This window comes from Cryptomeria japonica, chromosome 8, assembly GCF_030272615.1.
Source record: "Cryptomeria japonica chromosome 8, Sugi_1.0, whole genome shotgun sequence".
Lineage (NCBI taxonomy): Eukaryota > Viridiplantae > Streptophyta > Pinopsida > Cupressales > Cupressaceae > Cryptomeria > Cryptomeria japonica.
This window is the reverse complement of record NC_081412.1, coordinates 405,125,077-405,150,957: the sequence shown is the minus strand read 5'-3', so window position 1 is coordinate 405,150,957 and position 25,881 is coordinate 405,125,077. Positions and strand designations below refer to the sequence as shown.

Here is a 25,881-nt window from a genome sequence, read left to right as displayed (position 1 = left end):
GAAGCGCACTGCTGCTGATGATGTGGATAAAGAGGAGGCCAAGAAGCTTTATAAATTTATGTACAATGTCTAGAATAAGATCATTGAGATGATTGGAATCTGCAAGTCAGCCCTTAATTCTTTTTTTTCTTTTTGATCTTTGTTTTGGTCAGATTCCCCTTGTTTTATTGTTTCAAACTCTTCGTATGTTTTTAATATTTGAATGACTCCTACTAAAATGTTGTCTTAATGCTGTTATGATGCTGCTTATAATTCTTGGTATATTAGGGATCAGCCCCCTAGTTAACATTGCTCAAGAAGCAACATAGGAGTTGACAGAATTTTTCTCGCTGACGGCGAGATCACAGTAAAGAAGATCAAAGTGCATATTAGATAGATCTTGAGAGCTGGTTCTGACGATATAAGATTTACGTAAAGGAGACAAATCGAATAGAGTTGTCGGCATTAGCTTCAGCATGGGCAACAAGAGACAGCGTTTGGCTCGGCAGAAGTTTATAGAGTCTCACCCAAACCCTAATCCTCCTCCTCCAGCAGGAGATGAAAACACCAAGAAGAAGAAGAAGCGCAAGCGCGAAGGAGGAGGAGGAAAAGCGGGTGAGAAGGGATTCAAAAGAGCGCGGACTAAAACCCTGGGGAAACATCCTCTGAGAGTGCCTGGAATGAAACCAGGAGACGGGTGCTTTTTTTGTCACTCCAAAGATCACATTGCAAAGTACTGCCCCCAAAAAGCTCAAGCAGATAACAAAAAGGTAAGCTTTTTCCTTCCTTACTTTGTGCCAACTTAATTATTTTATATCTTTTATAAAACCTCGAATGATAAGAGAGGTTATTAGCAGAGCTTGGGCAAACCTATTGCTGCGAAAATATTTGTTCTAGAAAATAAGTATTATTACATTGTACCGACTACCGTTTAATGAGCCACAAAGAAATTTTTCAGTATCCAATGACCTGTTCTAAAATGTGCTGTAGTCACATGCGGTTGTGGCCATGCCCTATTTTCATCAGAGATCACTGTCACTTGCCTCAAAACTAAATAGTCGAATTGCAAAATATATATTCTCATTCCCAGAAAAGAGTAGGGGTCTATTTTAGATAAAGCTTTTCCATTAAGTTGATTGTTGGTCCCAACTCTTAGTCCTGGAGGTTGAATGTCGAACTGTTCATTAGGGGAAATTTTATAGTAGCTATTTATTAATTTTCTACTTTTTCAAAAAAAATAATACTCACTGATCAGCAGCTTTTTCATAATACATTGACCATGCCATCATATTAAACATCCATAAATTCAATAAATCGACCTAAAATAGAAGTCGATAATGATAATATTTGTGCCTTTTTTCAAATTGTAGCCATATACTATGTGTGGGTTTTTTTTTTTCGGAAAATAATTGTTTTTGTGTTTGCGGCATCAGCTGGCACTTGTTTGATTGGGTAAGACCTCTTGCTTTCCTAATTATATACAGCTAGGTGGTGCCAAGGCAAGAATGACAGTCTTAGATTATAGAACTGTGTTCTGGAGTAAGTTGTTGACACCCATCCAACGGGAGTCATGCCATAATCAGTTTGATGAACTCAAACCTCATTTTTACCAAACATAAAGGAATATGTCAGCTTGGAATGCTTTATGTCTAACTTACCAGGAAATAGGTTTGGGTTGGAGTTGGTAGTATTGTCCATCTTTCACATTCAATGTGGGCACTATGATGAGTAATAGTTGGAGAAGAATTGGTGTTATTGTTATAGTGTGAACAATGATCTCTAATGAATTGATGAGGTACTTTTGTATTTGCATTTGTTATCAATGAAAGAGGCTGGATCCCTCTAACATGGAGGCTGTAGGTGGAAATACCTTTGATCAACCATTATAAAATTAGTACTTGCTAGCCAACAAACAATGTGGGAATCTAAGACTATTCAATTGGACAATAATTGGCTCGTGAAGTTGAGTTTAGAAGGCTGGCACCACTATCCTAAATGTAGGGTTGACCTTGGTGCTAGTTTGCATTGGCATGATTCATCCATAAGTAAAGTCTTGATGCAAGCATTTAAAGTGGTTTATTATTGGATGTCGCCAATAGTGGATAGATAGGTGACCTGTGATCCTATTAGTTGTGTAAAATGCACACGATGCTTTCCTTATCAAATTGACATTGAGATTTTCAAAAGTATTGTTTGCTTATTGCATGACTATTAGAAATGCCCATCTTGGCAATAACGAAGATATCCAATAATCAACCACGTTTGATGCCTATACAATAACAATCTACATTGTTTACCTTTGAAGTCTTGGAAGGGTTCATTGCCCTTTGTACTCAATGTAGGGGAAAGACCTTTTCTTACACCCCACAAAAGTTTGGGTCTCATTTCTCATTTAATTGGTGTTTCCATTTTATTTTGTGTAATTGTGTTGTTCCTATATTTAAATCACTAGCTTTTCATTGGATTACATAAAAACACTTATTCGGAGTAACTAGAGGAAATAAATTATTCTAATTCAATTGTCGAATTGAGCCCCTCACACCTTTTACAATTGGGAGTTTTCTTTCATTGGTTGGGTCACCTATTATGAGCAATGTGTTGTTCCTATGTTGCTTAGCTGGGATAGTGATCTGATTGTAGGTGCAATAGTTTTGATAGCTATAGGCAGGGTGGGTGGATGCAATTGCAGAGGTGATTGCGTTGAGTGTCTCCTATTTGGGGGTTGTGGGTGGATGCAATTGCAGAGGTGATTGCGTTGAGTGTCTCCTATTTGGGGGTTGTTGGTTATTTGAGAGGTATCTTCGCCAATAATACTAGATGAATTGCACCACCTTGATCACTATTGCCTTGGTTGCCTATTGGCTCTTCTTGCTTTTCTATGTCAATTTGTGGCAAACAATAATCTTCCTAGCATCGTTGACTTTCTTTTTGATTAAAGATGCCTCTTGAGTGGCAATTGAATGGTTTGGAATGTTGACTTGGTTCTTGCCTAGTTCGAGGAAGGTTTAACGATGCAATATTGTTTCCAAGTCATATGCAGTTTAAAATGTGATATTATTGGAATGTTGTAGGTAAGAGCAGAATTGACAAGAAAACGTAGGGTTTTCGTCATTGTGCCTTTTGAAATCAAACGGAATTCGCCAAAAAAATGAATTCGTGTGTATCCAACACAAGAAATTATATAAATATGCTTCCATATAGGGCGCATGAGCTGCCTACCCTTTATATTTATATTTTGTAATGTATATGTCTTATGGTTGAAAAACACTTTTAATTAACCGTATTGTGGTGTTAGGGTTGGCCGGAGGAAAGGGTTATGACAGTTCTCCTTTCCCTTGATTGCTTGCCATCAAGCGATTTCATATTGTATGGTCAAAATTTCCCTTCCTTCCCATGTAGCATTGTCGACTTGAAGGTTTTTTCATTTCACCAATATTCTAGAATGACCTTATTTCTTAGTCATCTCACACTCATGTCAATGATAGCATTAGGCTCTAGGATCAATTTCCCCTCATCATCAAGGGGTGGTAGGAAGGTGTAACATGCTGTCCAAGAGCCCTTTTAAGGCATGACACATAAAAAACATGGTGTGTTCTGCTGTTTGTCGGTTGTTCTAGCTCATATGTAACCTCTCCTACTTATAAAGTCCATAAAATTGTGGCTTAAGATTTTTTGCCCTACTCCCTTTGAGGGATGATTGCCTATAAGGTTGTAACCTCAGAAAGACCATGTCTCCAAACTGGAAAGTCCTTTCTGAATGGTGTTGATCAGCATACTTTTTTTTGCTGATATTGGGCATATTGTAGATTCTCCTCAAGCGCAGTCAAAATATCCAAATTTCGCTGTACAAAAGCTTTAACTCTAAGTACTCTACTATTTGAAAGAGTCAAATCCACAAATGAAAAAGCATCATAACCATAAAGTTCCTTGAAAAGAGTCATACCTATAGACATATGATGAGTAGATTTGTAGCAATACTCCCCAAGTTGGAGCCACTTAATCCATGCTATATGCTGTCTCGTAACATATTTCCTCAAAAAGCTTGATCCATTTATTCACAATCTTTGCTTGTCCATCCGTTTGGTGGTGACGACTATTGCTTGGAATCAACTCGATACCAATCAATCGAAAAATTTCTTGCCAAAACAAACTACTGAACCAGCTGTCACTCACAATTTTTTCTTGGCAGCCCATGTAAGTATAAACACCTGTTTAATAAACAAATCAGCCACTTGAGGAGCCTTATACTTTGAAGATGTAGCATAAAATGAGCATGCTTTGGGAGTCTATCAGCTACCACGGAAATACAATCCTTACCCTGTTCTCTTAGAAGGCTTGTGATAAAATCCATAGAGATACTCCCCAGTTTCTGATGTGGAGTTGGTAGTGGCTGCAATAATACAGCTGGAAATACACGTTTTGCCTTGTATGTTGACAGGCCAAAGATTCTTAAATATGCCTCAAAACATCACTCTTGAGCCCCTCTAGCAAAAATGCTTTCTCACCTGCTTGTATGTCTTGTAGTACATTGGGTGACCAGCTAATGGTGTGTCATTACATGTCCTCAAGATTTGCTCCATCTTCACTTTTGGAATAAATACACTTGATCCCTATAGAGGATGAGCTCATCAACCTCCTAGTACTTGTAATCTTGTAGCTTACCATCCAATATATCAATAGCAAATGTGTTTTGGCATGCTTAGCTACTACAGAGGCCATCCAATTAGCAAATTCATCAGTCATGGAACACAAATAAGGCTTCCTAGATAATGCATCAACCACAACATTATTCTTTATTTTAACATTTTCAAATCAAAAGTATAGGCCTGTAGCTTACTCACTTTTGATGTCTATCATTCAAATTGTTTTGATTGAGGAAAAAATTCAAACTCTTATGATTTATTTTGACCACAAATCTCCCACAAACCAAATATTGTTTGAACTGCATGGTGGCTATTATCTTCTTATTGTGGATAGAATAAAACTTCTCTCTCAAATGCTATTAGTTGGTTGTTTTGCATCAAAACTACTTTGATCCCCTCTCTTAAAGCATTGCACTCAAACAAAAGGAAGTGAAAAATCTGGAATAGCCTAAACAGGACATGAGCTCATTACTTCCTTGAGCATATCAAAAGCTTTGTGGTGAATCACTTCAAGTGAAAGCTCCCTTTTTCATCAAGTCTATCAATGGCACAGCTAGCTATGAAAATCCCTTGACGAATCTCTTATAATAGCTGCAAAAATAAAAAAATCCCTCTAAAGGTGTGTTAAATTTTAGGTGAAGGCCAATCCATGATCACTTTAATCTTCTCATCATCCATGCGAACCCCTTTGGCACTAATTTAATGCCCTAGATATAATGTCTCTATTAACCCAAACTCATGTTTTGATGCCTTGGCAAACAGTGATTGCTGCTCTAGAATACCGAGTAGCTCATCTATGTGTCTTAGATGATCCTCCCATGTCTTACTATAAATCAAGATGTCATCAAAGAAAACTAGCATAAATTTCCTAAACTGCTTATTGAACACCTGATTCATGCAAGATTGAAATGTGTTTCGTGCATTAGTCAATTTAAATGGCATGACAAAGAACTCATAATGCCCATAAGGACACTTGAAAGTTGTCTTATGCACATTCTCATCTCTTACCCTTATTTGATGATAACTTGATCATAGATCAATCTTGGAGTACACTACATTGTGAAGCTCCATCTATCAACTCATTGATCTTGGGAATTGGTTAGAAGTTCTTGATAGTCTTTTTGTTGAATGCTCTATAATTGATGCACATTCTCATAGTACCATACTTTTTCTTGACCAAAATCATGGAAAAATTAAAGATATCTGCTTCTGTGCTTTAAAGTATTCATAAAAAAATTGGGGTGTGGGCCGATAAATGATATATTGTGATCTGCTTCTGCGTTTTAAAGTATCATAAAACATCTGGTCAAACTGTTTCAGGAATAATCTAGTATTCATGAAGCGAACTGGTATAAAAACAACTCTTTAAATGTCCTTAACTGATCAATGCCCTAGGGTCTGAAAAACCATAAACTTCCATTACAATTTGGTAGATTTCATACCCTTTATTTATGATTATTTTCTTTCATTGAATCTGGATATTAAGGTTTTGTTGCTTCCTTCCAATTTAATTGTTTTTTTGGTTTCATGGAATTCCCAATGGTTTTGTTACTTCATTGCAAATTTACAGTCAACATCATTTGAATCAATCCAGCTAATTACATTTATGCAGATTGCTCTGTGCCTGATTTTGCAATTGCATCTTTTTTCCTTTATTAACTGCCAGCCTGTGGCAATGTTTCAATCTTGCAGCGTTTAATTTTCTGAATTCCTGCTTTGTTGAAGTTTCTAATCATAATTTTAGTTGAAGAATTCATTAGTAATCTTGCTACACATCATGACAGTACCACTGATATTGCTGGCAGATATGTTTACTTTGTCGGGAACGAGGCCACACTTTGAAGCATTGTCCTAACAGTCAAGAAAGTCAAGAAACTGCATATTGTTATAATTGTGGTGAGACAGGACATCGGCTCTCTAAATGCCCTGAGCCAATTAAAAATGGTAAGGGCCTTCGCATTATAATACAGATGATAATGCCATAAACACTTACGTTTGGTACAGTGAGCTTTTTTGATGTATCTGGATCTTTTACTCTTCATAATTACTGTGTTGCATTATTTGAAGTTATCATCTGTTGCATGCCTTATATGATGTCTGTTCTTGTGAACCAAAAAATTTGAGTTCATAGTTTCTTAAGAAATGGATATCTCCAAAAATAAGTTTGCTTAGATGGAAGTTGTATGCTTTACTACTGTTAAGTTTGGCTTCAGGTCTACAGTATCTCTATTGTTCTGGCTCCTCAGGGTGGATTCCTTTCCTCAGCATTTTTATTGTACTAGAACTAGCACATAGGCAAGAACCTAAAATACTGTAAAAAAAATGCCAAATGCTCATTAATTAACAATAAACCGTTGATATAAATTGTTGCAATTCATATATGCACGCTGCCTAATTATGGTGCAACTGACATGTGTTTTTGAAACTCATTTTCGGTAATCTTTGTCGTTAGACTGATTGTAATTGTTTAATCAGTAATCAAATGTATTCTCAATTCCATATATTTTTATAATTTTTTGAATTTATGTTATATAGCTGTACCCAATTTGTACCAGAACTGGCAACTTAGAATTTTACTATTTTGATTAGAATTAAATAGTAAAAATTACATATATATATATTTAAAGATTATTGTATTTTAAGTATGTTTCGTGTTAAGTTCAACCTAAAAAATAAAGGCATACGTGGAAATATCAAATAGATTAGAAAATCTAAACTTAAAAGTGGATATAAAATATACACATTTTGGAAGTCAATATAAATTTAAAATAATAACAATGTCTATAATTATCATGCTAGAGCAAATTAACATTTATAAAACTAAACATTTAACAAAACTAATCAAATTTTAAAAATTAAAAAAATATTAAAATATTAAAAATGTTAAAATTAACAATTATTTTTTATATTAAGTATGGAAAGAGAATGTTTTACATCATATCTATAAACTTTCTAATATCCTACTGTCATGCTACATATTCACATTCAAGAGGACTACACAGTAATTTCATCTTTACAAAATTTGTGCAAAAGATTGACAATATCTGATCTTCTATACAAAAAGATATTATGCCAAAAAATGAATCTCCAAATGATAGCATCTGTTTTATTGGTCCAGTTGGCCCTCCATCCATGCTATCCATGCCAGTGGCCCTTCCGTCCATTTGACTGTCTGTTCCAATTCTCCAAATCTGCTATGGCCTCAACATCAAGGAAATTTAATCAAGCAAAGTTAGGGAATTTTGAAATCACTGAAGGAAAACCTATAGAGAGCACACGTAATCAACAAAAGTTATATGTTGATCAACATTGAATTGAAAGAACATTCGACGTAGGTGATATGATCTTCTTGAGACTACAACCTTACAAATAGTCTTCCTTGAAGCACAACGGAGCAAATAAATTGAAACCAAGGTTCTATGGCCCTTACAAAAGCTAGTAGAGAATTGGGGAGGTTGCATATGGATTGGAATTACTAGAGATCAATAAGTTTCATGATATATTTCATGTCTCTTATTTAAAAAGAGCATTAAGAAGTCAAATTATTCCTTCAATAGAGCTACCCCAATTGGATGCTAAAGGAAAACTAATTCTGGGTCTTGAGGCTATTTTAAATCTAAGAAAAAAAAAAGCTAAGGAACAAAATAGTGACTGAATATCTAGTCCGATAGATAGATCTTCTTGAAGAGTATGCTACATTGGAGGGTGTGGAAATTCTTCAGCATCGTAATTTGCGATTGCTCGAGGACAAGCAATCTTGGGAAGGGTGGATTGTAATGTTCCCTCTTCAAAATTAAACTTGGAATAACACAAGCATCCGTCATACAATTAAGAGGGCCATAATGTCACAAAAGGGGCTGCATAAATTATATCATGAGGTTATTATAGAGTACTAAATAAAGGCTACTTATAATTAAAGTTAATTCAAAAAAAAATCCTCCCAATAGGTCATGAAGGAAATTTGAAGAGTTTTGGGTTTTGGAGGGCAATTCTATTTAAGAAAGGTCGAACAAGGAGGAGGAGGTATATGTTGTTGAAGAATTATATATTCTGATTTCTAGTTCTTGTTGGAGCATTGAACTTAGGTTCAAATAACTTGAGGATGAAACACCTCTATGTCGAGAATTAGAGGACAAAACCCCCCTGATTTCTATCACTAAATTAGTGGATGAAAACCCCTAATTCAAAATCGGGCAATGTCATCCAGGGATTGCATATGAGTTAATATGACAGACAGATTGATATCATTCGATAAACCCAGACCCATCAATTCACATGTGTATCATAATTAAGACAATAACATTCAAGAAGGAAGCAACACTACATATTGTAGATCAGTAATTTTATACAAGTTTATTGAAGGTTAGTTGATCATGTTCTCCCTTGAGCGGAAGTCATAGGTGTAGTTTATGGTTTGAATTCCAATCTGCAGGGACAACAATTGAATTCGATATGAAATTTCAGTGAAGGGAAAGTCTTAAAAAGGGTTGTGAATCGCATGCATACATCACAAGGATTGCAATTCTTATTACACATCAAAGACCAGTGACATATAATTGTACAACAATAGATTGAAGTCAAATTGCTATTGGGAAGAAAGCAGACAACCACCAAGTGGACCAATGCTTCATCCTTGAGGAGAAGGGTTGAGGGTTCTCAGGAATCTATTACTTTTCTACAAATGGTGACTCATCCAAACAAGCTGTGATTCAATCTGCTCATCTACATAACTGGAAATTCATGTCTGTGCTTAATATATAGCAAGTTTGGGTACAACTGTTTCTAAAAGACCGGGGTTGATAATTGGGTTATCCATTTTATAGAAATTCATTGTCTATTAAAAAAAAATTAATCGGGATATTACAGCTGAGGATGATTTAAGAGATCTAAACCGAGTTCACCAACCAAATTGGAAGAGTTTTGAGATTTGGTTTGAACACATATCGAACATTACATCCACTTTCTTACCTTTTACTTGTATCTTGATGTGGAAGAGTTGAGTGAGCTCTCTCCTCTGTAAGCTATTATCCTCTCTTTTTATACCCTTGACATCTCATCAACTTCTGAGCCACACTCCATTTCTTTTATTTTTTGTGTGCAATTGGTATTCTTCCCTTTCTTCTTCCTTGCCCAAGATGGTTCCAACTCCGAATGTAGCTTCTAACACCCTACTTCGATGTGCCAATCATTTCCGCAAGGACTTTCTCCTTCACCTCTACCTTTTGAATTGATGGTGAATGTAGCATTTTTCTTGCTTTTCCCATATTACCATCTTCATTCTTCTTGCCACCAAGCTGCTGCTCTTTATCCTGCTGATTATGCTTGTAGGAAGAGGCCCCCTTTATGTCTAGCTCAAGGTAGTGCGGTTGGGCATATGCCTTGTCCATATCTTTGGGCTGAGTCATCAGGACTGATCTGACACCAGTGTTTCTTATTGGCACTTCAAGGTCCATTATATCCTTGCCAATTTCAACTACTCTATTCCTTAAATTTCTTGTATAAGCCTGCTTGCTTTTTACCCTTGATCTTGCTTAAAGTGATGCCATTGCATTATTCTTTCTTCTTCTTGGTATATAGGGTAGAATTGCTTACCTAATGTCTTAGAATCACCCCACTTTGTGGTGGGTGGCACTTTTTGAATCTCCAAAGAGTGAGCATAGCTGTCATACCACATAAGAGCATGCCCTTAAGATTTAACCTAGCAAAAGAAATTTGGTGACGAGGAGATAGTTTATGCAAACTGAAGTATACCTTCCTCTGAGACATCTATTGATCAAGCTTCTCAGCACTAATCTCTTCATCATAGGGCTATATGTTGATCTAATTTTTTTAGATGTATAGCAGATGCCAGATAGCACATGAAAGTCATTCTATTTTTAAAAAATGACTGTCATGGGATGGTGACAGTCACTAAATTTTTTTAAAATGTTTGTGATGGTCCATAGATAATCATTATAAATTAAAATTTTAAATTTAAAGCTTAAAACAAAATAGCTAAAAAAAATCAACACATCATAATACATGTCTGCACAAAACAATGAAAGGAAGAAATTAGAAGTAACTTATGAGTAATGATAATACCTGAATTTTTTTAAGTTTGCAGACACCATAACCCTTAAAATCTAAACAGCACTGGTTATTGTACCCAAGCCCTCACTGTTAGTCTATGCTGGAGAAAGGTTCATGGTTTGTTATTTGTCAGAATAAAATGAATGAAATTAACTCAAAATGCTGGTGAATTTTTCTGCATTGTGATTTTTGGTGAAGAGGTGTGAAAAAACTGCTGCAGTCTTTCCTACAATTATTCACTGGCAATACCTTTAGGTGAGCACTTGCCAGTCCTTGTGATTTTTTAAACAATGGTTAGGACACTAATGTTTATGTCGGTTTTCAAATTTTACATTGTTAATCTCTATGCATACTGGTTTCTGAATATTTAAAGTAGGAACAAAAGATGTGAAAAGTCCATAGAACCAAATGAATCCAGAATAAAAATGAGATCATTCATCCAAGAAAAAAGAATCTGGAGAATTGAGCTGACAAATTGAGAAAAGCATCTTGTTCTAAAATATTATGTTCTTTTTGTTACATATTTGGTCAGTAAAGGGTTGTGTCAGGTGTCATGTAGTGCAAATATGATTAGTAGATTTGTGGACTATTTTGTCTTGTGTGTATTAGCAAAATTATGTCTGTTTTCCATGTTTTTGGTGCCGTCAACATTAAGAGTCATATGGGCTAATATTTTGGCATGATAAGGGTCATAGTTTAAGACAATTCAAAAACATGTTTGTGTATGTGTGTGTGTACAGTTATAGTTTGTGTTTGTGCATTTATATGCACATTTTTATTGGAGCATGTTGTTGAATATCATAAATTGTCTTTGATACTTATGTTGTATCATTTATACTTGGCTATTATTGTGTTATCTTTGATCGAAAGGGTGTTTTCTGTTCAAACATATTATGTTCCATTTTTAGCTCTTGGTTATTATAACATAATCATTGTACTGATTTCATATTCAATTGTCGAAGTGCCTTTTGTAAAGCTGTTTGGGGTTGGCACCTTTTTAGAAACACCATCAAATTGTCTTTGATACTTATGTTGTATCATTTATACTTTGCTATTATTGTGTTATCTTTGATCGAAAGGGTGTTTTCTGTTCAAACATATTATGTACCATTTTTAGCTCTTGGTTATTATAACATAATCATTGTACTGATTTCATATTCAACTGTCGAATTTCCTATTGTAAAGCTGTTTTGGGTTGGCACCTTTTGAGAAACACCATCTTGGAATGTTTATTGGATCTAATTTTGTAAATGTAAAATTACATTTTTTTTAGGTGTGAAACTGTCTCTGAAGCTTACTTCAAATTGCAAAGGATGCTCTTCTTCTCTGTTTGATTAAAATAAAATATCGTAAATCATGAAACAAGAAACAATTAAAGAAGATGTAACATTAGAAACTATAATGTCAAACCTCCATCTTGTTTTTTTCTTATAATAAATTCCTATAGCTTATCAAGAGCATTCCACTCCTGAAGGCATTTACAAACGTCCTTTGAGTTCTGCTCTTTGTTTCTTAGTTCTTTGTTTGAAGAAACTAAAAGGTAGTTTGTTGATGCAGGAGGAACAGCATTTGCAGAATGTTTTCTCTGCAAGGAACGTGGACACTTGAGTAAGAATTGCCCAACAAACTCACATGGAATATATCCAAAGGTATGAGTTTCGTATCTTTATTTGATAAATCTTATTTATTTCTGACTTTGGAATTATGTTTTTTGAGTATCCAAAAGCATTCTCGTAAGTTGAGGGTTGAGGTCTGCCAATGGAGTTTCTGGAAGATCAAAGATTGAAATTTGAGAGTTTCATTAATATTCATGTCCTTAAAAAACTGATGAAACCTAACAGTTAAGAGAGATGTAGATGCTTGGTGGCAAACGGTAAGTTGAACAATTTTTTCATGGACACTGGTAGGGTCAAGGATTTAGTGGGATTTCTCAAGAGTAAAAAAAGAAGACATTGTAGGGGTTTGTTTGAAGGTGTGAATAGGTACCTGGTGCTAAAATTGATTTGGATTTCATAGATTAGTCATCAAATTGATTGGAAGCCTATAGTTTCTGCTCATTTGAACCATGCTGAAGATACTATTTGATGTTTTTCCTTTGAAAATCACTCCAATAATTAAAATTTGATATGGCTTGTGTATGGTTACGGTGGCTGGCCTTTATCTGAGCATAGACCTCTTGGTCCAGATCCCTAAATTGAGAACCCTACTTTATGAATTGCCTATATTAGCCTCTGATCATTGAGCCTGAGCATTCTTGAACAGCAAGGGAATCAGATGGGTGTGGTTGTTAAAGTTGCAGTGTAGACTAACGGAAGGAAGCTGATAGCCCCATAAGATTAGATCTGTGTATAACAGAAGAGTCACATGAGTCATACTTGACAATGACTGGGGAAGCATGAGAGTAATAGTACTTCCAGAAATAGACATAATATAAAATTGTTATAAAAAAGGTGATGCTTATAAATGGAGAGGTTTTTTCATTTTGAGTATTTGAAATATTTGCTGACTACTCATTTTTTTTGATAGGTTAAATATAGGTTCTATTGGGGCCTATGTCATTGAAGGAAAGCCAAGATACAGCCAATTTTTTTACAATAAGCATATTGAATTAGAATCTTCGAAGTAAACTTTTTATCCAACTTATTTTTCTGTTGTGGAAATTGATTTTTCTGAGAGGCTTGACAGAGTTCCAACTTTATATTTCAAGAGATGATATTGAGGAGGTTGGTCCTAATGTGATGCCTGATTGTGGGAGATACCATGTATGCAGCAAGGAAATAATTAAGGCTATCTATAGAGACATCTATTAGATCCCATGTTGTGCGCATGCTGTGAATTGAAAGACATTGGCGAAATTGCTTGTATCAAATAGGTTCTGACAAATGCTAGGGAGATGCAGATGTTTATATGCAACCAACACACATCATTGACCCTCTTTTCACCATCATCAGATATAGGAATTTTGACAGATTGAACCTTGGGAGAGACCCATGAATACATAGATAGAGTGCTTGACAAGATGAAAGTTGTAATTTGTGGGAGAAATCTCACCATACAATTCTACAACAAGCAATCTCAACCCATCATTCAATGGAGGCGGGAGAAGCTCAATACCCATTTACATTTGGTAGAGTTGTTTCCATTGTTGACAAGGAGATTGAGAAAGGCTTCATGAAGGCCCTCAAGAACATGTACAGTTTTGAGGAAGCTTAATTAATAAGAGTTGAGTGGATTAGATTTACTTAATTTGATGGTTGGAAGAGTTTAGAAAAGATGTACAAACACACTTCCACACAGGATAAACTTGTTAGTTGGTGGCAACTATATGGGCTTCTAAGATTGCTACATATGCTTGCAATTGACCTCTTTTCACAGCTTTCTAGTTTGTTACTACCTGTTGTGATTTTCTCACACATTTCCCCATTTACAAATGGGGACCCCCACTTTTTTCGCTTTTTAGGTAGATGCTTTGCTTAGATTGCCTTAGCTTAACAATAATTTCCTGTTTTTAACCTTTGCTTGTGAGAGGGTGTCTTAGTTTTAGTCTCTGGTCTCTTGTCTATGCAAAGTGTCGAGTTTTGGGGGTTTTTCATGGGGTTTAGAGATGCCCTCAAATGTCTTGACTAGGAAGGACAAATAGGTCACCCTCACAATGTTACAACCAGTGTTGGTCTTCAGGTTGGTGTCAGCATGGTTGGAAGGATATACTGATGCTACAGAGGTGTTCAGACAGGTTAATGGAGGAGAATGCAACTTTCTAGGTTGATTTTGGACAACTATCTATTGTTAGAAAGTTGCTTTTTTTGCTTTTTCCATTTTTAGAAAATGCCAGTATTAGAGGTTACTACTGTGGAAAGGTACCATGCAAAGAAATTCCCCAAGGAAGTGTAGAAATTCCTGCTCCAAGCATGAACCCCACCTAAGCCAAAGAGAAAAATCCACAGAGGTCGAAAATCCACTTGGAGGTAAAATGAAGTTCCAAAGAGAGGTCGAAAATCCACTTGGAGGTTGAATTTCCCAAGTTAAAAATCCACTTAGAGGTCGAAAATCCACTTGGAGGTAAAATGAAGTTCCCAAGAGAAAATTTTAAAAATCCACTTAGAGGTTGAAATTCCACTTGGAGGTAAAATGAAGTTCCAAAGAGAAAATTCACTTGGAGGTCGAATTTCCCAAGTTAAAAATCCACTTAGGGGTCTAATTTCCCAAGTGAAGAATAAAGATTAAATGGAATAAGATTAATTACCTCATGAAGTCGATTTTTCCATGTGGAAATAAGGTTGTAAAGGTAAAGTGCATTTCATAAGGACAAATTAATCCCTATGAGGTGCAATTTTCCATTAATGCTAAAGCAAAATCCAAGCAAGAAAATTAAACAAAATAAAGTTGCACCCTTTGAGCTTTTTTGCAAATCAGTCGTTAAAAAACAAATCAAAACCTTTAAAGCAAGCTTTTTTTAACAAATCGCCTATGAGAAGGGAGGAATAGAGAGTTCAATTTTTTTTTTTCAGAAAAATCACATAAGCCGACCTCCTTGAGAGAAGGCTTGCAAGCTTATAAGGAGGCTTAAGGAAGAGCGATTAATCCATTCGAAGTCCAAGATCAATTTTCTCTAAGGCAGAACGAAGATTACAACCATCAGGCTTGCGATTTTCAAAGGGAATTGCACAAGTTCAAATCGCAAATAAAAGGAAAGGAGAAGGGCTGATCAAAGAACAAAGCCTTCATCATTTGCAAGCAAGGATTATCAAGGCATCCTCCCAGATTTTGGCAACCAGATTTCAGATGTAAAATCAGACCTTTGTTTGAGTATCGAAAGTCAGGTTTTAGGATTTTTATTTTCAAATCTTTCTTTGATTATCATGTCTTTTCCAAAACTAAGAATCACATGTAAAATCAGAACTTAACGATTTTGGAATTGATAATTGATTCACCACTCTTTGCAATACAAATTTTTAGTCAATGTTATTGATTTCAAGCTTCATACAGGTACCATGTCTGCACCAAAGAATATGGGAGGAGGAATTAGGAGGACTCAGGTCAAGGAGGTCCTTACAGGATTTTATCCTGAATCCCAAATGTCATCTAAATGGAAGAAGGTTGGAGACACCAACCTTGAGCAATTCAACATGGCTTAATACAAGGGAAGACTGTTTGGCACACATGATGCAATGCCCTCATCTGTAGTAACCAACATGTTCAAGTGTGGACTTCATCATGCAATATGTTCCCCACCAGCAGTTCAGTGTAGTGAGTTGATGGTCGAATGTGCCAAGAGGTATGATCCACAAACAAGATCCATCAAGGCACCCAATAGAGCAATCTTGGCCTATCTCACTAAGGACTAGGTTAGGGACGTGTTTGGTATTCCTTGCTGCCAAAAGATGTTGAGTAGAATTCAAGAAGAATCACAAGCAATCTTGATCAAACACAAGAAGCCTGCATGGGTATAATCAACACTAATTGGGTGAAGGAATAGAAGAAGCATCATTCCAAGTTACCAAGAGGCTTATTTGCACCAATTTCAAAGGAGAATACAATGATATGATTCACATGCTGAACAGGGTCATGGGTACCTCCCAAGGTGCATTCTTTGAAGTGTGGATGTTCTCATACATAAAGGAGATTGTATTGGGACTGGAAATGATAAATTGGCTAAGTTGATAAGTGATAACATTGACATCCAGTTGAGAAACTTAGAAAGAACAAAGGCCTTTTGCATGAGCTCCTATATGGTGTATATCCTAGCCCGGTACACAAAATATAGAGGGCTGATATGTAAAGGAGAAATGGGGCCTAGGAGTAACCAATTCAAAGTGTATGATTGCTATCCTCATCTGCAGTTGCATTATAAGGATAACTACAAGATAACTAATGATGCCTTTCTCATGTATGCCACCCGATCGCTTCAAGGAGGAATTCATAAGAGCTTATTCAAGGAGGACATGGCATTAATAGAGATGTATGGATCGTGGTTCATACAATTTCCAACCTTCACCTACATAAGGATCCAAGGGTTTTCAGAGGCTCTATACAAACTTCCGAGTTACCCAACAAATAAGGTAGTCATGCTCGAGGTAACAAGATAGTTGGTACACTTAGACTCCATTCAAAAGAAGGAACACAAGCTAGGGGTGCATTCAGCCAAGACAACTAATTCAGAATTGTAGTTTTACAAGCTTGGTGGGTACAAAGTGAGATCAAATTTTGGTCTACATTCGAGAGTTCATGGAAAGAAGAAAGAACATGTAGTGGAATTGGAGGACAATTGGTCCAAATTGATAGATGAATTTGGGGTAAGGAAGAAGATGTGGTCCAAAATCCTAGTGGATTTTGTAAAGAAATGTGACTAGTTTCCTATATGCCCGATCAAGTAAAAGATAATGGAGACTATGTGCATCCTCAATATGAACAAGACAAAAGTAAACCCATCTTATTACCAAGTTGGATACAACTGGAGTTAACAGATTTGAATACATTGATGAAAGAGATCAAAGCTAGCTCCAAGGAGTGGGTAGATCGCCAAATCAGCAAGTTGAGGAAAGAAGGTACCTCTCTTACCTACACCAAGTTAGACAATGTTGGGGTTCTCTCTAGCTAGAATGAAGAAGTTGAAAATAGTGAAGGGCAGGATATTCAAAGCGAATTTCCAGGTTCAAGGAAGAGGAAAGAGATGGTTGAAAGCTTTCAAACAAAAGGAAAAAAAAGTTGCAAGTGAAGAGTCCGGGCCTAGGAAGCAAAAGGCTAGTGTTACTCGATTAGCTAGGAGCACATCATCCACCAGGATAGTGGAGGAAACATCTATTGCAGAGAATGAATCATACCATGAACAAGAACTTGAACTTTATAATGAGGAACATCTAGAGTCTATTCAAGAGCAAGCTTATCCAGTCATAGGTTACGTGGAAGGAGATGATGCACTTGGGTTTGAAGATGGAGAGGATACTAAAATCCTAAACACCAATGATAAAATAGATGAGGAGGTAATCTCCACCTTGAGGAGAGAATAAGTGATAACTGCTATCACAAAAACTTGCACCCTTGCTGAGCTATCAACTGAGCAACCTTGTGAAATATGGAAACAACCCCGAAGTGTGGGACCTTGTGCAAGGGGGTTGAATCTCCAGAGAAGGCCGACTTCCTTCTCAATCTAGGTGCAGGTGTTGAACCAACTCAACACTTCAAAACTAACTCCTAAGCCTATCCTAACAACTTGCAGAGGTAAAGGGAAGAGAGAATGCTTGAAATAGAAGGAGGTGATGCACCAAGAAGAGATTGTTCCTCTCCCCACCGAAATGGCACAAAGAATTAACTGAAACACCCAAGAGATGCACAAACTTCAGTTGCATGAGTGACTCCAATGCATGTATGGAGGTTAGAATTCACTAAGTGTCAAGAGGGGAGAAGGATTCCCACAAGTCACACTCAGAAAACAGGTTAACACAACATATATGGAGAGAAAAGCCACAAGACATACACCTATGATGAAGGTAAGAAAACATACACAACATTCATAAGTTGAAAGAAGGCAAGAATGGTGATTTTCAATTAATTATAAGGCCAATGGCCAAACTTATAGTTGCATAAATGCAAGATAAATACAAGAGAAGTGGGAGAGCATGGAATAGCTCAAGCCAGCAGGGAGAGAACCCTTTACAATGAGGCTTAGCAGCCTTTATATAGAAAATGGTTACAAGGGTGATCATGACCCCTGCATGTCAGTCTGGAAGTGCAGGGAAGTGCATGCACTTGACTTGTACATGCAAGCAACCTAGCCATACCACAGAAGGCAATCTTGAGAAGGTGGATTGATTGACCTTCCAAAGTCAGACATGACATAAGTCACCAAGCATGGCCCCGTACCTCCCTTGATGGAAATTCTGCCAAAAACATTAAATGCACCATTGTGGCTCCACACAAGAAAGTGCACAAGTCACCAAAACTGTTGGAGCATTTAAAGCCTTGAGTGTTGATCACGCCATCCGGAAGTGTCGCCAGTCGGAAGGAAGTCCGGGGACTTTGGAAGCTCGGGCTCCCAAAGTGGGGAAGACAAGGGAAACCTTGAAACCTCGGGGTTTTGGAGTTCCGGGGAAGAGGAAAGAGACGCAACAGGGAACTTCGGAACCTCGGGGTTTTGGAGTTTCGGAGAACTAGAAGGCTAAGGAAAGAATTTCGAACCTCGGGGTTTTGGGATAGAGAGAGGAAGAGAAGGAAAGAGGAGCTTCGGAACCTCGGGGTCCTGGAGCTCCGGGGAAACTAGAGAGAAAAGGCAAGGAGGGGAGGAACTTCAAAACCTTGGGGTTTCGGAGTTCCAGGAGAAGAAAGGGAAGCAAAGGAAGAGAACTTTGGAACCTTAGGGTTTCGGAGTTCCGAAGAAAAGAAGGAAGAAAGGCTAGGAGAGAACTTTAGAACCTCGAGGTTCGGGAGTTCCGGGGAAGACAAGGGAAGAGAACTTTGAGACCTCGGGGTTTGGGGGAATTGCACAAAGGAACTTCGAAATCTCGGGGTTCCGGAATTCCAAGAAAGGGGAGAAGAAAAGAAGGAACTTCGGAACCTTGAGGTTCCGGAGAGAAGAAGAGAAAGGCAGCAGGGAAAGGAGAGGAACTTTGGAAACTCGGGGTTTTGGGAAAAGAAGAAAGAGGCAGCAAAGGGAAGGAAGGGTTCCGAAGTTCCGGAGAAGGAAAAGCAAGAGAAGGCAAAGGAAAAAAAACTTTAGAACCTCGAGGTTCTGAGGAAGGAAGAAAAGGCCAAGGGAGGAACTTCCTCTGGACAAGGCAACACTTCACACTTGATGATTCCTCTACTTTTCTCCTTGATCAACTGGGGCAGCGCTGGTCCATGGAACATATCTCTGATCTGTTCTCACTGATGGACCAAGGGTGTCATAAAATGACAACATTTTTTGCGATTTCTGCAGGATGCTTGCCTGCTAAGCATGAGGTCCAGAAGCCTTAAGCATCCATTGGGCATTGAGTCACAACTACAAGAAAGAAGAAAAATTCTCTCCTCTGTAACTTGCAAAGGATCAAGATCAGCCATTTTGAAGGGGAACAACCTGTGCTCGTGTACTTCTTGGAAAACAAGAAACCTAACTAATATTTACATTGTTACAATAAGAGGTAACTGATGCTTTTTCCTCTGTCAAAGAGGAACCTTTTGAAGGAGCTGATCCCCCTCATACCATTGTTACATTGACCATCTAGCTGCAATGGTTGAAATCTCTTGCATGCATGTATTAGATCACACATACCACTCATGTGGTGAAAGAACACTTCACCATTTACCTTGCAACTATAGGGAAGCCATAGAAAACTGCCACCTGAGACATCTGGGGATGCATGAAGTATACACATAGTAGCAAGGGAGGAGCTTTTTGGGAGTCGACTAGCATCAAAAGAACTACTCCTTGCAAAAGAGAGCATCTTTATTATACAAGGGGGCATCATTTTTCTCACAATAGCCGATCTCTTCTTGGTGTGAGTTGAAACCAAAGGAAAATGCCTCGAACTCACATGGTGATGAAAAGTATACCATATCTCCGTCTTGGCCAGCACAAGGGGGCTCTTCAGACACATCAAATTGGAAACTTTGAAGCTCGGGTATACAGTCAAGTTGAGCAACCAAAAGACTGTCGGCATGGCCAACATGCTGTTGCTCAACGTCATCAAACTTGGCATGTTGGTCCCAAGTGAAACATTCAAGCTCAGGCACATCATCTCTAATGCTAAAAGAAACATCTTCACCTTGAATGAAGACCTCAGATTCAACATCATCATTTTTAGGGACAGGGGATAACCAACATACATCATAATCACATGTGCTGATATCCAACTCATCAACACAAATCTCAGGTTTATGAGACACCTCAAAAGAAGAACTAAAATCTTTAGATTATCTCTTTGTTTTTGTTTCCTCCTCCTGGCAACAGAATGCAACAACCTCAGGTTCATGGCACGATCCATCCGCCATGCAATCTGTAGTAAAAACATTACCCCTTGTGCCCTCCTCAAGACTAGCATGTTGCTCCAGAGCTACCACCAGGGGAGGTATAGACATATCCTTCTCCTCACGATCAATAAAGAAGGAAGATTGGCAAATGAGAGGACAATGTCTTCCTCTTTACCTTCACACTCCTCATGTTCAATGACTTGCTGCTGCAATTGATTATTCTCAATATCCTCCTGCAGCATCGCCGATTCCTCTTCCTTTAGAGCATATGAAGGCTCACCAATGGCTGATTGAATCCCTTCGTCATGATGAGGATGGGAACCATCCGTCCTCCATACAACAGGTCCGCCCTTAGAAAGGGAGATAGCATCAGGAAAGGGCCTAGGTGGTGGGGTGTTTTGCAAAAGGCACTGAGGAGAAGGCTCTTGTATAACAACTGTTGGAGCTCCCTTGAAACTTGGAACTTTAAAACTAGGGGGGGGAGTTGAAGGCTTGGGAGGTCTCCCTGCCTGAAGCTTGGGATTTCAAACTTAGGAACCTTAGGGGCAGAAACCTTCTCCTGTATGAGCTGCATCTCTATGGCTGCTAGGTGCTCAATTTCTTTCTTCCTAGCAAAGGCAAGCTGCCTTGCAAGGAACTCCTCATGTTGTCTTTGGGCTCCCATTTGTTGTTGCTGAAGCTGAGCCTGATAAGCAAGCTGATCCTGTTGCAAATCCCACTACTGTTGTCTCTTCAACTCCTCCAGCTGCTTGGTGAAATCAAGCAACACACTTTTGATTTCTGCAATTTGCCTTTTTTCGTCATCTTGGGGCTGGTTGGGCTGCCAAGAAGGTTGAGGAGGGGTGGGTGGGTGGCAAGCATTAGGAAAGTACACACCTGTTGCTGAAGTGAAGTTGTTTGGGTTGAAACTACGAGCAATCCTAGTTCGGTCCTGTTGGTAAGGAGGGGAAAAATGGCTGGCATTCTCATAGAATGGGGGTGAATAGAAGTTACACCCATGATATGAACTCATTTTAAAGCATTTGAAAGAGATGGAGCTTGTTTATCAAAATGCCTAAAGAGAGCCGACAGACCCTCTCAACCAGAGACTGATAACATACCACAGATTCACCAAATGATTGCAGAGTCGCCAGGTGCTTGAAAGATGTTGCCTCCAAAGGCTTGATGATGTGAAGAACACATCGAACCTTTAGTTGGCTTGGGCTTAGGACTGCATGACTTCTGAACCTCAAGGTTCCAGAGTTGCGGACTTAGGCACTTCGGAACCTGGGGGTTCCCGGGTTCCGGATTTGCGAACTTCGGAACTTGGGGGTTCCGGAGCTCCGTAGTTGGTAACTTGGGAACCTGGGGACTTTGGGGTTGTGAACTTCGTATGAACAAGAACTGGACTTTGAGCAGAGTCCCCAAGTGCTTGAGAGATGTTGCCTCCAAAGGTTGAGACACTAAGAACAACACTGAATCCTTAGCATGTATGTTGAACTAAGGCCCACCGGGCGTGACAAAAACTGTTATCACAAAAGCTTGCACCCTTGTTGAGCTATCAACTTAACAATCTTGTGAAACATGGAAACAACCCCGAAGTGTGGGACCCTGCGCAAGGGGGTTGAATCTTCGGAGAAGGCCGACTTCCGTCTCAATCTAGGTGCAGGTGTTGAACTAACTCAGCACTTCAAAACTAACTCCTAAGCCTATCCTAACAACTTGCAGAGGTAAAGGGAAGAGAGAATGCTTGAAATAGAAGGAGGTGATGCACCAAGAAGAGATTGTTCCTCTCCCCACCGAAATGACACAAAGAATTAACTGAAACACCCAAGAGATGCACAAACTTCAGTTGCATGAGTGACTCCAATGCATGTATGGAGGTTAGAATTTGCTAAGTGTCAAGAGGGGAGAAGGATTCCCACAAGTCACACTCAGAAAACAAGTTAACACAACATATAGAGAAAAAAGCCACAAGACATACACCTATGATGAAGGTAGGAAAACATACACAACATTCACAAGTTGAAAGAAGGTAAGAATGGTGATTTTCAATTAATTATAAGGCCAATGGCCAAACTTACAGTTGCATAAATGCAAAATAAATACAAGAGAAGTGGGAGAGCATGGAATAGCTCAAGTTAGAAGGGAGAGAACCCTTTACAATGAGGCTTAGCAACCTTTATATAGAAAATGGTTACAAGGGTGATCATGACCCTTGCATGTCAGTCTGGAAGTGCAGGGAAGTGCATGCACTTGACTTGTACATGCAAGCAACCTAGCCATACCACATAAGGCAATCTTGAGAAGGTGGATTGATTGACCTTCCAAAGTCAGACATGACATAAGTCACCAAGCATGGCCCCATACCTTCCTTGATGGAAATTCTACCAAAAACATTAAATGCACTATTGTGGCTCCACACAAGAAAGTGCACAAGTCACCAAATCTGTCGGAGCATTTAAAGCCTTGAGTGTTGATCACGCCATCCGGAAGTGTCGCCAGTCGGAAGGAAGTCCGGGGACTTTGGAAGCTTGGGCTCTTGAAGTGGGGAAGACAAGGGAAAACCTCAGAACCTCGGGGTTCCGAGGAAGAGGAAAGAGATGCAGCAGGGGTTTTGGAGTTCCGGAGAACTAGAAGAAGGCTAGGGAAAGAACTTCGGAACCTCGAGGTTCCGGAGTTCCGGGATAGAGAGAGGGAGAGAAGGAAAGGAACTTCGGAACCTCGGGGTTTCGGAGTTTTGGGGAAACTAGAGAGAAAAGGCAAGGGGAGGAACTTCAGAACCTCGGGGTTCCGGAGTTTCAGGAGAAGAAGGGGAAGTGAAGGAAGAGAACTTCTGAACCTCTGGGTTTCGGAGTTTCGAAGAAAAGAAGGAAGAAAGGCTAGGAGGGAACTTCAAAACCTCGGGGTTCCGGAGTTTCAGGGAAGACAAGGGAAGGGCACTTCGGGACTTCGGGACTTCGGGTTTCAGGGAGCTGCGCAAAGGAACTTCGAAACCTCGGGGTTCTGGAGTTTCGGGAAAGGGGAGAAGAAAAGAAGGAACTTCGGAACCTCGGGGTTCCGGATAGAAGAAGAGAGAGGCAGTAGGGAAAGGAGAGGAACTTCGGAAACTCCGGGTTCTGAAGTTCCGGGAAAAGAAGAAAGAGGCAGTAAAGGGAAGGAACTTCGGAACCTTGGGGTTCCAGAGAGGGAAAAGCGAGAGAAGGCAAAGGAAAAAAAACTTAGGAACCTCGGGGTTCTGGAGTTCTAGGGAAGGAAGAAAAGGCCAAGGGAGGAACTCCCTCCGGACAAGGCAACACTTCACACTTCATGATTCCTCTGCTTTTCTCCTTGATCAATTGGGGCAGCGCTTGTCCATGGAACATATCTTTGATCGATTCTCACTAATGGACCAAGGGTGTCATAAAATGACAATAATAACATTCAATTAGAGGATGGAATGGAGCTATCTACCATGCCAAATTGGTTGGCAAAGAGTTTGATGAAAAAGCCCAAGCCAGTAGATGAGGTCTAGCCAATCGAGAATATGCATGACTTCTTAGAAAGGATTGGTAAAGCTAAAAGACTAAAGAAACCAAAGCAGTATTCTCAAATCACCAGGGATGATACAAGATCCAGGGTCTTGCAAGTGGCAGTTCCAAAGGTTGATAAGCCTAGAGATGAAGTTACCCCCATGGATTATGAGTTCACAACACTTGATATTGGACCAACCACAAAAGATCAAGACTTCCGAGAGTTAGATGATACATCAAGAGCTATTAAGGATAAGTTTGATAAAACGTAAGAGAAGAAGGATAGATTAGAGGTGGAGAATATGAGGCTTGTAGAATTCATTTAACGGATAGCGGCTCCAATAAGACAAGAGAATGAGACATTTATTCCATCATCTTCTCTTCCTCAGGGATCAGTTGACAACCTTGAAGCAATGAGAATTGCAAGTCAAGCAACAAGGAGATGTGTTGTAAATACCTCAAAATAGGTGGAGCAATTCTTAGAGAGGTTTGTTCAAACCTATTATAGAATAATTATGTTCATGAATGAAACTCATCAAGTAGAAGAGAATTGGGAAGATTTCCATGATGTAGAAGACAAGATAATACCTCGTCTTAGGGTGTTGAAAGAGGTATTTGTGCAATCGTTGGTTCAAGAGGGTGTTATCGATGATAGGGCTTCATATGTTTTCAATAGATGGTACTGTTCCTTGATAGTAAAGAAAAAAGCATTTGATAAGATGAAGGAAGAGTGCATGGATATGAAAAACTCACTTGAAAGGATATGACTCAGGGTCCTCAGATCACTTGACAAATTATCTGGACAAAAGGTCAATGATGCAAATGGATTAAATTTGGAGGAATTAAAGGAGAGTGAAAAATGTGTATCTCAAAGAAATGGAGGTTATCAAGGAAAATCAGCTAGATGACATTTTTCCCTAATGATTTACATAAATAGTTTTCAAAGGCAAGAAGACAAGTGGGAGGATGCTTTTGGGTGATGCATTGAAGCCTTGGATGTGATGGGAGTACAATTGGATGCCTTGCCAAGCATAGCAATGGAGGAACTAAATTCGCTGATGGCTAGGATCATTGCATTTGTTGACAGAGAACGAGACAAGGGGATTCACATTTTGGAATTTGGCTCTATTGATTAGTTTGCAAGGTGTCAATATCATCTATGTTCCAAATGGCTCTTCCTCCTTGAGCCATGTGTCAAAGTTAAGTAACCAATTAGTTGAAAGTTAGTTGGGCACTTGCAGTAAACCCTAATTAGGGTTTTGTCTTTTAATCTTGGTCATTGATCTAGATCAATGTGGATCATTGCTTTGTATTGGGGTGCCTATATAAACCCTCTTTTCATTTGTTAAGGAGAATTCCAGAGAAATTGTTGCAAAGATATTGCTTAAGTAATAAAACAAAGTTCATTGAAGTTTGGTGAATACTTGGTTGCTTTTACGAGTTAGCATGGTATCTTGTTTCTTACTAGAATAGATTTATTTTGCAAGTTGTCAGTAAATGAATGAAGGATTGATAGTATTGCTTATGGTGAAATTGTTAAGTTCATATATTTTATGATTGGATGATTTTCAATTATAGTATAAGGTTAGCTTGAAGTCTTGAATGATAAACTTAACTTCTATTACTTTGTTTGTTGTTTGAAATGTTGGCGAACCTGAGTAATGTGAAAATTTAATAGGTACCTTAGAAGTTTGCATCGTCTTTGTGGAATTGTTGAAATTGGCAAAGCAAAGATAGGTTTGATTTCACCTTTG

At 38.5% G+C, this 25,881-nt stretch overlaps 1 protein-coding gene across 2 annotated transcripts in view; it reads left to right on the top strand.

Moving 5' to 3' along the window:
- Positions 1-212: 212 nt before the first annotated feature.
- Positions 213-25,881, top strand: part of LOC131079469 (uncharacterized) — a 29,413-nt gene continuing 3,744 nt past the window's right edge. For both annotated transcript variants that reach the window (XM_058017435.2, XM_058017434.2), the window contains exons 1-3: positions 213-749; positions 6,428-6,566; positions 12,249-12,340. In XM_058017435.2, coding sequence (XP_057873418.2) covers positions 456-749; positions 6,428-6,566; positions 12,249-12,340 — 525 coding nt within the window. In that variant the 5' untranslated portion in view covers positions 213-455. The remainder of the gene's footprint in view (positions 750-6,427; positions 6,567-12,248; positions 12,341-25,881) is intronic.